Source organism: Mirounga leonina, unplaced genomic scaffold (genome assembly GCF_011800145.1).
Source record: "Mirounga leonina isolate KUSES-001 unplaced genomic scaffold, KU_Mleo_1.0 Mir_99, whole genome shotgun sequence".
Taxonomy (NCBI): Eukaryota; Metazoa; Chordata; class Mammalia; order Carnivora; family Phocidae; genus Mirounga; species Mirounga leonina.
This window is the reverse complement of record NW_023270971.1, coordinates 4,912,955-4,928,518: the sequence shown is the minus strand read 5'-3', so window position 1 is coordinate 4,928,518 and position 15,564 is coordinate 4,912,955. Positions and strand designations below refer to the sequence as shown.

At 48.4% G+C, this 15,564-nt stretch overlaps 1 protein-coding gene across 1 annotated transcript in view; it reads left to right on the top strand.

The window, feature by feature from the left end:
• The window catches only part of LOC118006723 (SH3 domain and tetratricopeptide repeat-containing protein 2-like), a 51,752-nt gene extending 36,706 nt beyond the window's left edge, over positions 1 to 15,046 (top strand). Inside the window, exons 13-17 of the mRNA XM_034999479.1 lie at positions 6,638 to 6,788; positions 8,863 to 8,985; positions 10,155 to 10,305; positions 12,119 to 12,315; positions 14,152 to 15,046. Of these exons, the coding sequence (XP_034855370.1) occupies positions 6,638 to 6,788; positions 8,863 to 8,985; positions 10,155 to 10,305; positions 12,119 to 12,315; positions 14,152 to 14,343 (814 nt within the window). The 3' untranslated portion in view covers positions 14,344 to 15,046. The remainder of the gene's footprint in view (positions 1 to 6,637; positions 6,789 to 8,862; positions 8,986 to 10,154; positions 10,306 to 12,118; positions 12,316 to 14,151) is intronic.
• Positions 15,047 to 15,564: the final 518 nt, after the last annotated feature.

Below are 15,564 nucleotides of genomic sequence, written 5' to 3'. Positions count from 1 at the left end.
TAAGAGCACCATGAAATATCCTTTATGTTGTGATCGACTTTTCAGCCCTCTCTTCTAAAGGCTCCTTTTTGCAAAAATACACCAAAATGCAACTGTTTTACCCCAAAGCTTCTTTTAACCTCTTGATCTTTAAATGATTCCTGCGTGAAGTATCCCCCCATGTCCTGCTGCCTTTCTCTTCTCTCATCTCCTTGCTGGGTGGAATCTGCTTACCCCTCATTCAGTTCTGCTTCTCTACGGGCCTTTAACTGATTCCATTACATTCTGCATGGTTTGCAAGATGTCCGATTACATTTTGCAACAGATTAGCATCATGGCATTGTATTCATAATTATGAATGACATCTAAAATAGAGCCGGGATCATTGCTATAGTTGAGCAGAGAGTGGTAGTTGAGGAGAAGCTAATTGAATGACAAGTGTTGCTTTTCTTTTTTTTTTTTTTTAAAGATTTTTTATTTATTTTTTGACAGAGAGAGACACAGCGAGAGAGGGAACACAAGCAGGGGGAGTGGGAGAGGGAGAAGCATGCTTCCTGCTGAGCAGGGAGCCCGATGCGGGGCTCGATGCGGGGCTCGATGCGGGGCTCGATCCCAGGACTCCGGAATCATGACCTGAGCCAAAGGCAGACGCTTAATGACTGAGCCACCCAGGCACCCCCAAGTGTTGCTTTTCTAGGCAACCTGGCAACCTTGGGCCCCCTGACAACCAGATCACTAATAATCAGATAACAAATTCTCTCTCTCTCTCTCTCTGTCCCCCTTACTCTGTCTCCCTCTCCCTCACCCTTTCCCTCTCTTGGAAGAATCAGGGGTCCTCCAGACCTCCCACTATCTCTGCCTTCCATTCTAGGAAGGGAGTTTCAGATCCTTGCAGCGTGGGAGGGGACAGGACTTGTGGCCCCAGAGCGACACTGCTTTCATTCTAGGACAGCCTTCGAATGTCCTTTTATGGGGTAGTGGGTTTTTGGCGGTCCTTATTCCATCGTTCTGGAAGTTGATCCAGATGGGGATCTTTTAACCCTAATCTTCTATAAGTCTAATCTCTGAGATTCTGTCTTGCATAACTGGGGGAGGACTTAAACCTCCCCTGCTCCTGCTATACCACCAATGTGAGTGATACGAGGAAGTCGATCGAGAAGTGCCTCAGGTGTCAGAGGAAACCATGCAAACATAAGGGCATTGTCCCTTTGCAGAATGCTTGGTTCAACAAGGAGAATGTGCTATAATGCCACATTTATTTAGCATGTATAAATCACCTCCTCCTACAGAGTGCCCGACAGACACGGGTAAACAGGTATTTGCACGCACCTGGAGGTGGTTACTGTAATTTCGCTCTAAGCTTCCTGGTAGCTGAGGTAAAAAGGGGAAAGCCACAAGAGGTTCTCACTGTGTGATAAAAAAAACAAAACAAAACAAAACACAACATAAACAAATGTACCTGTGGGAGCAAATGCTTTTCTGGCACTGATTTCTAGGAGGTATTTATTAAGTGGTCTTAATGTACAGACAGATTTCTTCAACTAAACTCTCCCCACGAAATTTCCATCCTCATGAAGCTCAAAAGCAGCAAACACTCCTGGGCAAGATGGCAGGCAGCTGCAGGGGCGAGTGTGGAGGGAAAGAAGAGGACATTTTCGGCTGAGGGTTGGGGAACTATCACAGAAGGCTTCATGAAGGCAGTAGCATTTGAGGAGGGCCGTGAGGGATGGGTAAGATTTTGGAAAGTGGAGGAGGATAAGAGAACAAGCATTTTGGGCTGAGGGACTGGAAGTAGCTGTGGAAAGGTGAGGACACATTTGGAAGGCATTCTGTAGGTTTGAGGAAGGTGGGTGTTCAAGTGGATGTGGGTAGTAGAGGAGAGAGAGGCCTCCAGCCCGTGCCCTAGGAGGGGGTGTGGGGGTGGGCCGGGGTGGGGAGCAGTGGGCCTCTGGACTGGCACAGCGAGCAGCCATAGTGAAAATGGTGGTCGTAATGGTGACTGACGGCGTTCAGTGAGCACGCGGCGTTTCCCAAGCAATGTGTAATCTCAGGATAACTGCGTGGGGGCACAAAGAGCTGTAGAAACAGAACGAAAGAAGCCAAGTAATTTGCGTGAAGCTGCACAGTGGGGATCGATAGCCAGGCTAAGTCTAGCACAGGAGTCAGCCAACTTTGGTAAAAGGTCAGATAGTCAATGTTTTAGGCTCTGGGGCCATGTGGTCTCTGTCTCAAGTACACTGCAGGTGCAGCGTGCAGTCAGCCGTCGATGACATAGATGAATGAGTGTGGCTGTGTGCGGCTGAGACTTTGTTTACAGAAGCAGGAGGAAGGCTGCATGGTTCATGGGCCATAGTTCACCATAGTTCGCCAACCCCTGGTCTAGAGTCCATATTCTTAACTACTCTGTAGGTCTTCTGCCTGTTCAGCCAATACTTTTCACCCTCAATAAACCACAAGTGTGGATGGTGATAGTGTGAAACCTCGGGGAGGTGTATGGATGAGAAGGGCCTCATTTTGCATCTGGTCTGACCCCTGACTGCTCCAGAGCATCCAGACTGCTGACCCACTTAGTCACACTGGGAGCATCCCAGATCCCTGCCTCCTCCATTTAAGATGGCTTCACTTCTCCGTGCCACCTTGCTGCTCATGTTAATTCCTCCTCCTTGAAAGATTTTCTCTAGGGTTTAGAGGTGGAGGATGGTAGGGGAGGGCAAGAAGATGACGAAAGCTGTGGCCCAGCCTTTGGGGTTTTGCCTTGGAACACTTCGCTGTCCCTTTGTCCAGGACCTTTAAAGTCTTGCTCTCTCTGCCTCCAGGGTGACAACTATAGGATCTGGTGTTTTCAATCTCTCAATGCACAGTCCTTGGGGATCTTGTTTTCTGTCTGTTACAATACAGACTGTACCTTGTTCTAGAGCTGAACCAGGTGGGATCCATGGATTTTGAGGCTCTATTGAACCCATGCAACAAATATTTACTGAGCATTTACTACAGCCCAAACACCTGACAGAGAGATATGGTCCCTGAGCTCACAATGCTTATAGACTAGTTCAAGAAATTGACAATATTTATATACATATTCGCCAAAGGTATCCTATAAACTGTGGTAGGTGCCACGAAGGGTGTGCATATTATCTTTAGAAAGAAGAAATGCCTTGCATGCAATAGGTCCTCACAAAATAACAGTTCTTTGCGTATGAATATAATAGTAGCCTAGAAGTCATTACTCCTGGCTTTTATTCTTATTTTTATGCTTCTTATTCCTGTGGAACAAAAAAAGAAATGCCTCAACATTTGGTTTTCAATGTAACGAATATGACCAATAACTAACATTTCTGTAATCCCGAGCAAGGAAAGAACTGTTTTCAACTGACATGTCATCATTTGATCGCTAGGCTAGATGTACTTCACCACCCCACTTTTGCAGGTGAGGAAACTTTGTTCAAGGTTGAAAAGTAGCTTATGTTCTTCAAAACTTCTAGGCTGTTAGAGAGGTAAAAGCAGCAGAAACCTTCCCATATGCTGGTTTCTGAGCCCGAGATTGAGCACTGCTTGAGGGAGTGTGTGGGGTTCTGGAGTCAGATTCTCAGGGTTACACTCTGGTTTAACCAGCGTTTATTACCTGGTCCCTGTCACTTACCCTTTCTGAGCCTTATTTTTCCCATTCGTAGAATGGATGTAATAATGTTACTGCTCGCTTGGTGCTGTTATGATGATTACATGGGATAATGCATGCCAAATGCTCAATAAATATCAGGGAACCATTACTGTCACGTATCACAAGACAAAACCGCAGAGGGCTCAACATAAAGTTTTAGAAATGAACAGTGCAAACTTGGACAAGATAAAAAGGTCCCCATTGGGTTTCTTTATTTGCATAATGGGCTAAGATCCCTCGCGGCTTAGTGTTTCTGAGGTTTAAATGGGAGAACGTATCATGAAAATTCATATCCCAACACCTGGCATGGGGTCAGCCCTTGGTGAGTAGCAGTTCTTATTATGGCAATGGGGCAGGTCCAATGAGTGAGAGGTCAGACGCTCATTCGGGCAGGGATCTGGAAAGCCCCGGTAAGGGAGGGAAAGAGGAAGTCTGGGAATGCAGGTGCATCAGAGTCCCTTGGCCACAAGTTCATGGCTGAGGGCCAGGTGGGAAGGAAGAAATAAGGACTCAGCTGTAAAGACCAAACCTTTGGGGCAGGAAAAATGGGAAACAGAGGACTCAGGGTTGAAGAAGAGGAGAGATACCCTGACAGGGCGTGGGCATACATGGCCCAGGAGTGCATGACACTTGGGATGAAGGCTGTCCCCCCCAGCAGGCTCCTTACTTCTTTTGATTTGGGAGCCAAACCACACCTAGAGCCTGCTGCTGGTGAGGCTGAAGGAACTGGGATGTTGAGCCATTCCAGGCCAAGCCGGTGGCTCATCCGGTGGGTGATAAAGCACTGCCATTGTCATATGTGAACGAATGGGGTGGTGATTGCTGACATGACAAGACCAAGGAGGCTGGAAACCACCTCCCAAGTTCAGGCCTTAATGCATGTGTTTTTACTGGATATCATGGCTCAGGTGTACATGCTGGTGGGAGGCAGTGGTCTCTGGAAAACCTTGCATGCACAAGGAGTCTTGATGGTGCTGTGTGAGTAGCTAGGCTTCTGTAAGTCCTGCCTCCTGCAATGGGGTGTTTCTTGGAAATACTGATCTCTCATCCGCAGTCATGGTGAGCTCGGAGAGAAAAGGTCTAAGAAGCAAAGTTCCTCTCCTCCTCTGTAATTGGCTTCTTTGTAATAACCCAAATCTTGCTCCCTGGGGGTCTGGACAAAGCAACCATAGCCTAAGGGTCTCCCAGGACAGCAAATGGTGATAAAGAAAAACAGAGCAGGAAATAGGAGGATGAGATGTATGAGTCCTGTCTTCATCAACTGTTCCAGTGGGAGTGGGGAGAGCAGTGCTTGGAAACTGTGCTGGAGGTCTGGGAGGGGGGCAGTATGAAGCAGGAGAGAGAAGGACAGGGCTTCTGTGATAAAAGAGTTTTTATCCTAGCTCAACCAGGGAGACTGGTGACCAGCTCGGCATCCTGTGCAGCTTCTCAGCTCACAGCATGGTCTCAGCAGCAAGTCTGATATTCTAATACTTGAGAGAGGGTGGCCTGTGACCATCCTGGATGTCATGTCAGGAGCTGGGCAGTGGGGAAAACCTAAGTTCTTTCTTCTCAAAACTCCCAAGGGCCAAACACCTGGCACTTTCTCTAGAAGGCCAATAGCTGCCTCATCGCCAAGATAAGTCAGGGCCTCATTAGTCGAAGGCGATGCTTGTTTCCATCACTGTGCACAAGGGTTTGGGGCTGAGTTGCCCATAATGAGGTTTGATGAGGACCTCCTAACTGTTCATACACTCGGTTGATGATGATCAGTGTTTCTAGAAGGATCTGTATGGTTTGGAGTAGTGGCTCTTAGACTTTGGTGTGTGTGAAAAATAACCTTGGTGCATTAGAAATCCAGATTCAGGGCTTGCATCTGTAATTATTTGGACTTAGTGAGTCTGAGATAACTCTAGGAGTCTGTGTTTTTAATAAACTCCCAGATAATGCTGCTGCAGGAGCACCATGAGTCTCAGAGGAAGGTAGGCACTGTGGGATGCGTTCCAGGCTGGGACTCAGGAAAAGGGAGTTGTGGCCCCGGATCTTCCCCTGATGTGTTGTGCAACCTTGTGCAAATTACTTCCCACCCTTGGACCTGTTTCCTCTATAACATAAGGGGCTGTGTTGGATCTGCAAGTCTCAACCCACGTTCACAGTCAAGTTGCTACTGAGCTTTGACAAAATGCTCCCAGAGTCTCCCAGTCTACCATGGCGTGTCCACGCATTGGGGTCACTTTGCCTGTGTATATATGTTTAAAAAGCTTCTGGGTGATTCTAATTGCTGCTGGAACGGAGAACTACTAGATGATACCCGGTGTTCCTTCTGGTTCTAGAATTCTGAATCTGTGCACACTACATTACCTATGCCTCATTTCTTCATTAATCCCTGTCGGGGGGGAAGAGTTTTCTACGTAAGACAATTTTCCAGATAATTAGAGTCCTCCATTAAGCACCAACCTCTTAAAACTTTCGCCCTTCTTTGATTTTTCTTCTTAAACAAAACATCAACATCTTTTTGATGATTTAAAGTCACCACCACAGTCATTCATTCATGCGTTTATTCAGTAAATATGCATTTGGCATCCCCTGTGTGTTATAGGTGCTTATGGGAAAAAATGTCATAGTGCAGTCGAAAGATGGATGGACCATGGGCCATACTAATGAAAGTGACAACTAACGTGAGCATTCATCACTGTTACTTACTCTGTGGGGGGTACTGTTCTGGGCACTGCAGTTTCTCCATCTCATTTAATTCTTCCAACAATCCTCTGAGGCAGGTACAATGATAGCCCCACTCTACAGATGGGGAAACTAAGGCACAGAAAGGTTTTATACGTTCTCAAGGTCGCACAGATGTTTGAAGCAGAGCCAAGATTCCAATCAGGCCCCAACCTGTCTGTATGATCAGGGTCAATCTCACTCCCTCCCAGAGCCTCAGTTTCCTCTGGTGCTGAGTGACTCCAAGGCCCCTTGGAGGGGTCCCTTGACTCACACCTAATGGGTCTGTGTCTGTCTGCCCAGGTCTCTCAGGAAGTCTCTCACCTGCATCAAAGAGAGCCTGCGTATCTTCATCGACCTAGGGGAGAAAGACAAGGCTGCTGAGGCCTGGCTCGGGGCTGGGCGACTCCACTACCTCATGCAGGAAGATGAGCTGGTGGAGCTGTACCTGCAGGTAGGTCTCCCGCAGAGCTCATCTGCCCACTTGGGCCATTAGAGGAGACAGCTGTACCCTCCAAAGTGATCAGCTGTAGCTAGAGAGTGGTGATATCCATGCTGAGCCCTTGGAGGGAGGGTTGACCCTGGGATGCTCCCTGGGCACAAGATGGAACCAAGGGAGGGCTGGTGACCAACAATCCCTGAGTCCCAGATACATGTATGAGCTCTCAAAGAACGTGCTAGGAGGCTCACTCATCTGTCACGTCAAGTAGATCTATTTTTGCTAAGCTCAACACACACCTTTACTTTGGGGTTTCACTGCAATGTGAGGCAAGGTTGTGTGCAGGGCGTTAACATTATTGTCCTCTTCCAGTCTTTTTTCTTGTGTCCCTTTAATACCTGAGCTATGGTAGAGTGCAGTGATTAAAAGCCTTGGAGAGAGACAGGGCTGGAATCCAATCACAGGGCCATCGATTACGGACTGTGTGACCTTGGGCTTGCTACATTAGCTACTTCTATGTCATGGGGCCTCAGTGTCCTCATGGGTAAACCCAATCTCTTAGGGTAAGGGTTAGGTGTGTCACTTGCATAGTAAATACATATGCAAAGCAAGCATTTACTAAATGCTTGGGACTTAGTAAATCCTTAATGAATGGTATTTTATTATTATTATTAAAAATCCCTTGGATTTTTTTCTTTTTAATCATCATTTCTGTTATCTGCACGAGGCTGACATTATGATGGCATATATTATTTGTTCCATTGAAAATATGCCAGTTATCTTTTCTTCCTTCCCATTTCTTATTTTCTCCCTATTATTCCCCTTATTACTTAAACACACACAAACCCACTTCCACTGAGGCTTAATTATGACTGTGTAGCATTGAGCGCGCACTCACTATGCACAGGAGATTTTGCAAGCACGTCACATACCTGCTGTAGTTGAACCCTCATTCCAAATGCAGCAGGAGTTTCTACTCAAGCTCCCATTTTACGGATGTGGCTCAATGAGCCCGAGTAACCTACTCAAGGTGACCCGGCTGGTAAGTGGTGAAAACTGCACACCGACAGTGTGACATAACGCCTTCACTCTCAGCCTCTACGCTATTCTGCCGTGGGATGTTAGAGCTCGGAGGGCTTTCGGAGAGCAGACAATTAGGTCTTGCCTTTGGCTCTCCAGGAGGTGAGGCCCAGAGGGAGCTGAGCCGTGGGGTTGTGCATCGCCTGGCGGCAGAGCCTCCGGATGGCAGGATCCCATCTCCTTGCCTGTTCCTCTGTATGGCGGGGTCTTGCGCCAGAGACTCCACGGCCAGGCCTGGTCCCAGGCCCGCACAACCCCAGACTGGTTCCCGCTGTTCTGCAGGGCCATTCTCAACCTCAGGCTCTCTGAGGCCCCCTAGTGGTGCTGCAGATGCTGTGGGGTCCATCTGCCACTTGGGCTTCCTCTCCGCCTTCTGTTTAGATGCAGTATGGAAGCGAGAGCTAAAGAGGTCCTGGGTGCCAGGAGAAGGGTAGGGGGCTGGAAGGCACTAGCATTTCTTTGCCACTCACTACTATGTAAACACAGAGTTCCCGTCTCCTTTCTGAGCCTCAGTTTCTCCATCTGCGAAGTGCAGGTGTTGGATGAGATCACTGTTTTCCAAACTGCAGCCATTTATGGGTGAAGTTCATGGTTTTGCCATGTTCATGTATTTTCTGTCCCATTACTATTTTCTTTGACTCAACTTCAAATCAACTTAGTTTTTTACACTAAATAACACTATCTGAAACCACAGGTGTGGATGTATTATTAATCTTTTCTCTAAAACACATTAAAATAAATACTGAACTATTAAAACATAAGATGTTTGTCTATGTACTGCTCAAAATCATCTCTCGGGCTACCACAGCAGTCTCTCATACCGTGGTGGGGAAATGCCAGACTCGGGAGTCGCAAAGGCTTCCTACCGGCCCTGTGAGTGCGGAGGACAGTTCAGGTTCGGAGGATGTGAGCAGAGGGTTAACCCAGGTGGCCAGGATCTCATTCCTGTCGCTCCTGTGGATATTTGGAAGGCCTCTCTGCCTTTGACACCTGTCTCTGTCCCATCCAGGCAGCCATCCAGAAAGCCCTGAAGTCTGAGGAGCCCTCTCTGGCTCTCAAACTCTATGAAGAAGCAGGTGACGTGTTCTTCAATGGGACCCGCCACAGGCACCGTGCGGTGGAGTATTACCGAGTGAGCCCCGGGCTGCGTCGTGCACCAAGCTGGGCCCTGGCACAAACGTGGGCAGGGCTACGTGGCCTGGGGTCCCCTTCCCCTCTCCTGCTGGGATTCCTTTTTCTTTCCTTCCTCATCCAGTGCCCACCTGCTCTCCCTTTTTTCAATCAACAGGCTCTCAAAGAAGGGGTTGATAAACTCTGTCATTCCTGGGCTTGATAAATTATCCTCTCTGGGAAAACACACCAAAATAATTATACCTCTTGGGTGCATGGTACTTTACCATTTCTAGCATACTTCTGTGTTTACCAGAAGGTTCCTGTGTACCACTGGCGGCATGGTAGGAGATGATGGGTCCCCGGATGAACACTTTCGTTTTACTATGTTTTTATCAAGTGTGCACATTCAAATATATTTTAAAAATTAAAAATGTGTAACACCAGCACATCAAACCCATGACTTCACAGATATTATTGCAAAGGATGAGGCAAAGTAATAAAAGAGCATTGATTTAAAAATAATAGTAATTAAATAATTGTGCAGATGTTAAGCAGATATGTCAAAATCATAATTGTTCATCACTGACTGAAAGTCGGAAACCTCATTATCTTATTTGACCCTAAAATTTCATTTATTCATTCATTTGCTCATTCAGCTCTTTATTCAGTCATCAAACATTTATCAGTGTGCCAGGGACTGAGCTAGGGGAGGGGAGAACAAGAAGCATGTCGCTGACTATTGAGCTACGCATTGTCCTATGCACTTTATAGATGAGAAAATTAAGTCTAGAGGGATGAAGTGACCTGCCTACAGTTCTATCATAATGAAAGTAATAGAAATGACTATTTGTTGGGCCCTCTCGGACGCCATGTGCATACTCCACAGATGGTGCTGTGGTCGCTAATGGATCATGGGGCTGGGAGGTGACTACGTTCCCATGTGACCTCAAGAAATGTCACCTTCCTTTTCCTCATCTCCGTTTTTCTGGTCTTAGGAGGTCTGATGACCTTTAGTTCTCTTACCTCTAAAATCTGGGCAGAGCAACCCAGAGCAAGGGCCAGGAGAGCGAGCTGTGAAAAGCCATGGCCATCCTCCCAACCCCTTCCAGCAAAATGTAAGCCTCCTAGAGTATGGTCTGTACCAAGGATTCTTAGCTGGACTACGTTTCCACGTGCTTCTGTTCTCAGGCCGGGGCCGTTCCTTTAGCGAGGAGGATGAAGGCCCTGAGAACAGAGCTCCGGGTTTTCAACAAGCTGACGGAGCTGCAGATCAGCCTGGAAGGCTATGAGAAGGCTTTGGAGTTTGCCACCTTGGCGGCCAGACTCAGCACGGTCATAGGTAGGTGGTCCTGATGGTCGGCCATATTGAATGGGAGGGCTACCCGCTTATCCAGTGGGGGGATAACGGAGTATAACAGCAGAGGCTCTGAAGTCGGACTGTGTGGGTTCAAATCCCAGGTGCCAACTGAGATCTTAGTTGCAAGCAAGCTGCTTAATGTCTATACACCACAAGTGTGTCATTGGCAAATGGGGATTAAAAACAGCCCCCACCTCATGCAGTTGTTATGAAGACCAGTGATTATCCGCGTAAAACCCGCAGCACAGAGCTTGATCCCTAGGTCCTTGCTGAGTGTTACCTGCGCCATACTGATTACCATTCCACCGTCGGCATTGTTCCCCAGGGCAGGGTAGGTGGTATTTTATCCTGTGCACAGGTAATGCCCCTGTTACCAGAGGCCTCTGCTCTAGATTTTTAATGGGTTGATTGTTAGTCAAAAGCACATTTTCCACACGGAATTGAAAAGTAAATGAAGATCAAATTCCCATGAACTTAACTCACTGTGTAGCTGAAAACGCTTGCAATGACCCCAGAAGCTAGTGGGAAACAGGAAAAAGGCAGGGGAAAAAAAAAAAGATGAAAAAAAAAAACCCCTCCTCTTGAATGTTGGTCTTGAGGAAAAGCAGGTTTGATTAGAGAAGGCTTGATTTGATGGAGGGGCAAATGGAGTCTTCTGGGAGGATTCTAGAAGGGACTTCTGGGCATTCTCAAGGGCCTGAGATGTGGATGGCACTGGACTTTATTGTGTCTAATTGCACTTCAGAGCTCTCTCTCTCCTTTTCCTACCTTTTTCTTTACTGCAGAAAATCTTATCTGAGGGACAGTGTGCTATCTCAGGAAAGGCGGTGGGAGCCCCAGGCAGCTCCCGCTCTGAGCACTCCTTTATCCTTCCCTGGACAGAAGCTGAAAGGAGGCTGTATCACCCTTTTGTGCACTTCCCCGTGACCGGATTTTTCCATATCAGAGAATTTTCTCTCCCCTGGATTTTTTTCTTTTATTTTTGGCTTTTGTCTCTTTGAAGCTTAAAAGTGATGTTTTTCAGATTGCATCAAACAGCCACCTTGCAAATATTCCAAAACCACAGTGGGAAGCCTTTGTTCTCTTTAAAAGGCCACTTTGTATTAAAGGAGTTGGTTATTAAAACAACAGACCCACCAAAACCCAGAACAACAAATCATAGACCCATTAGAAACCAAGGTTCTAAAGCATGAGTTAGAAGTGGGTGGTGGGGGGCGTTCTCTGTAGTCATCTGAGACTTCGAGCTGGTGAAGGAGCCAGAGGGTGACTGCTCCTGGGGGCAGCCCCAGGGAGCTCTCTGAAGGGGGAGGCTTTCATGTGGAGAAGACGTTTGTACTACAGAGTTATTCGTTACAAAGAATCCTTAGCTACCCCATCAAGCTAGTTTTGTCACCATGTTTCATTACAGGGATTTGGGAATAATCATTTCCCAGAATCTTGAGTTACAGAAACATCTATTAAAAAGAGAAAATTTTTTTCAGGAAATCGTCCTAGAAAATCTTGACGAGCACACGTGCTCTAAGCTGTCACTCCCAGAGCCTAGTGTTTTCTTTTGCATCACTTACCACAGGTGTAATTTTGCCTTCGTGTGTGAGATTATTCAAGGAACATCTGTGTCCTAGGAGACAGTGAACCTCACACGAGGACAGGGACCTCTTCTGCTTTATTCCGTGTATCCCAAGTACAGTCCCCGATCCCTAGAAGACCTTCAAAAAATAGCACAGAACGGGGTGAGTGATCGGATGCCCGTGAAGTGTTGGCTGCGAGATCTTTCCCTTAGTCTTCCAATTCCTAGGAGATCAGAAGCAGGAGCTGGTGGCCTTTCACCGTCTGGCTACAGTCTACTATTCCCTGCGCATGTATGAGATGGCTGAGGACTGCTACCTGAAGACTCTGTCCCTCTGTCCACCCTGGCTGCAGAGTCCCAAGGAGGCCCTATACTACGCGAAGGTGTATTATCGCCTGGGCCGACTCACATTCTACCAGCTGAAGGTAAGAGCCGGGCTAACGAGGCTGTGTGAGAGCTGCAGTCCCACCCTATTCTTCCCTGACCCTTCGCCTTCAGGGTACAGTCGAGTGGCCCAAGATGGGGAATCACATCTCATAGGGTGGGGAGTGACTCCTCTGGGGACATGATGGTTCTTTTCAGCCCCAGTGGAGACCTCAAAGATGCTCCTGTCTGCTGAGGAGAGGGATCCTAGCTCCTCTTTCTCCTTACCCTGCTATGACTTCCGTAGCCACTTTATCTGTCAGGTACTATGGGGACATTGCCCGGTCCCTGTGGGTTCCTCGAGGGCCTATAGAAATATGTGAGATGCAAAACAAAGGAACTATAAGCTCCAACATTGAAATAAAAATTAATACTTAATTGTGCATCTTCAAAATATTATAGGTTAACTAGTCAGTCGTGACATATTTCTTATAAAGTTATATAAGACTCTAGGAGAAACCTGGGTACATGCTAACATGTTTGAGATAGTGAGGTGGGGTCTAGGAAGGCAGACATGTCTCTGTCCTAATGAGGCCTTAGCCCTGACTCTCCTGCTTGCTCAGTAGGAGTTGAATTCAGAGCTTCTTTTTCCAGGCACTTCTAGAACTGTGTTGGTGGTCTGAAAGTCTCTGTTACAATTCTGGCCCTCGAACTTTTTCCCCGGTATTGGCTTCCCCTGACCAGAGGCCCCTGTCTGCACCAGCACAGCCCTTAATCTCTCTCTCTCTTTTTTTTTTTTTAAGATTTTATTTATTTATTTGACAGAGAGAGACATAGCGAGAGAGGGAACACAAGCAGGGGGAGAAGGAGGGGAGAAGCAGGCTTCCCCGCGGAGCAGGGAGCCTGATGTGGGGCTCGATCCCAGGACCCTGGGATCACGACCTGAGCCGAAGGCAGACGCTTAACGACTGAGCCACCCAGGCGCCCCCAGCCCTTAATCTCTTAATATCCTTCTGAGTCACGCCTGTGTTTGGCCCCCAGGGGAACCTCAGGGCAACTCTGCTGTCCTTTTCTTATTTACCAGACATTGTTTCTGGCCTGAATTAACTATTGACTTATGAGGGTTAATGGGAAACAGACAACCCTTTTTGAATCTCACCCAAATAAGCCTCATTCCTACCATGTGGGGAGGGACGACGGGGTAGTGAAGGACTCCCCAGCCATCTTACCTCTATCCCATAGCTCCCCAGAAGTGGTTCAGGGACAAGGAGTGTATGACCGGATTGACTCAACCAGGGGATCTAGGGGCCAGGCAGAGGAATTCAACTCAAGTTAGTTTAAACAAAAAAGGCAATTTATTGGCTCAAGTAACTGGGAAGTTCAAGTATAAATTTAGGAGTTTTAGGTAGTTCTGGATGCTGGCACTCAAATGTCATCACAGATTTCCTCACCTTTTCCTGTTTCTCTTCCCTCTGTATGTTTCTACTTCTGTTTCTTGGTGTCCTTTGCGTCCAGCTATTGGCAGCCTCAAGCCCATGGCTAAGAGGGTGAGGGACCGTTTGCTCTGTGAGGTCACGCTGCGAGGTCCCAGGGAATGACTGGGCTGGGTCGGCCTGAGTCATTTAGGAATCCCTGAGGCCCTGGGCCCAGGACGATGTCGCTTCATGATTAGCTGAGCCTGGGTGAGGTGCCACCCCTGGGCCTGAGGATGGAGGGCCACTGAGGGAGCAATGTCACCTGTCTGGTCCACGTAGAGGGGGGCAGGAGGTCCCCTAGGAACCAGGAGGAGGGGGTGGGAAAGTGTGTGGGGCAGACAACAGCTCGAGTTCTGAGTCCCCGGCCCTGCTGAAGTGTTTGCTTACTGCTGTCTCTTCTCTGCCCCGTTGCCGTGCGGTTAGGATGCCCATGATGCCGCCGAGTACTTCCGGCTGGCCCTGGCAGCAGCGGTCCTGCTGGGTGACGAGGAGCTGCAGGACGCCATCAGAAGCAGGCTGGACAACATCTGCCAGAGCCCCCTGTGGTACAGCAGCCCCTCTGGGCGCGCCTCAGAGAGGGCACGGTGGCTGAGCGGTGGGGGGCTGGCCCTCTGAGGACAGCTGTCCCCGATCTGACCGGTGGCCATGGCCAGAGCTGCCTCCCCGCCCAGGGCTCCTCCACCCCGACCTGGAGGGTCTGTGTCATCACCCGGCCCAGTCCCTCATCTTCCCAGGGGACGAGCACAGCCCAGAGGGAGAGGGCCTCATTCCAGGTGGGCCGCACAAGGAGTGGATGATAGAGCAGGGATTGGAAGTCCTGGTTTCGTGTCCAGAGCGTTTCCAGTGGACTCAAGTCCACACGTACAGCCTCTGTCAATATGCCGCTCTCCTAGAGAAAATGGGAAAGCTTGCCCCTAGGGGGAGGCTCTCTCCTGCGCACAGTGAGGAAAGGAGGCACACTGACTTCTCTCAGGGAAAGCCCCCCTCCCCTTGCCAGCAGAGAAACTGGTAGTTTCTTGCTTCTCTTTCTTCAGCCAAAGGAGGTGCTCCTCCTCCTGCTCATGGGGACTGGTGGGTGGGAATTCACCATGCTCTTAGCTCAAAAGACGGCCTCAGAATGGCCAGCTCAGCACACACGGCCTGGGGTCTCATGCGGATTCCCTTCTCCATCCTGCCTGAGGCTCTGCTCCTCCATAACCTTCCAGAAACTCCGGGAGGCTCCTCAAGGGCCAAGGCTGAAACATTGAACACTAAGAAAATCATGACATAAATTACATGTAAATAGTATATATTATTAAATATTGCTCTTCTACTTTTATGCACATTTGTCTCCTTTATAATGGGGAGAGATGAGATGGGGGAGGCTTGAAGGTTGGTTTAAACACCGAGGTGCCATATGGATTTCAGGGCGGCTCCTCAACAAAGCATCTCTATCAGTTATCTGTCACTGCATAGCACATGGGGTGGCTTGGAACACCCTTCATCTCATGATTTCTGTAGGAAGGCAGGAACCCAAGCATGGCTCAGCTGGTCATCTGGCTCAGGGCAGCTCACAAGGCTACGGTCAAGGCTTGTCAGCTTCGGTCTCCTCAAGCTTAGCTAGGGGAAGGCTCTGCTTCTAAATTCACACCCATGGCTGTTGGCAGGAGTCAGTTCCTTGCTTGCTGTTGGCCAGAGGCTGCCCCCAGATCCCCGCCATGTGGGCCTCTCCACAGGGCAGCTCACAACATGGCAGCCGGCTTCGTCAGAGAGCAAGTGAGAGAGAGCCGAGTGAGAGAATAGTCTCGGCTTAACCTCATCTCAGAAGTGACATCCAATTAGTTTTGCCTATTCTAT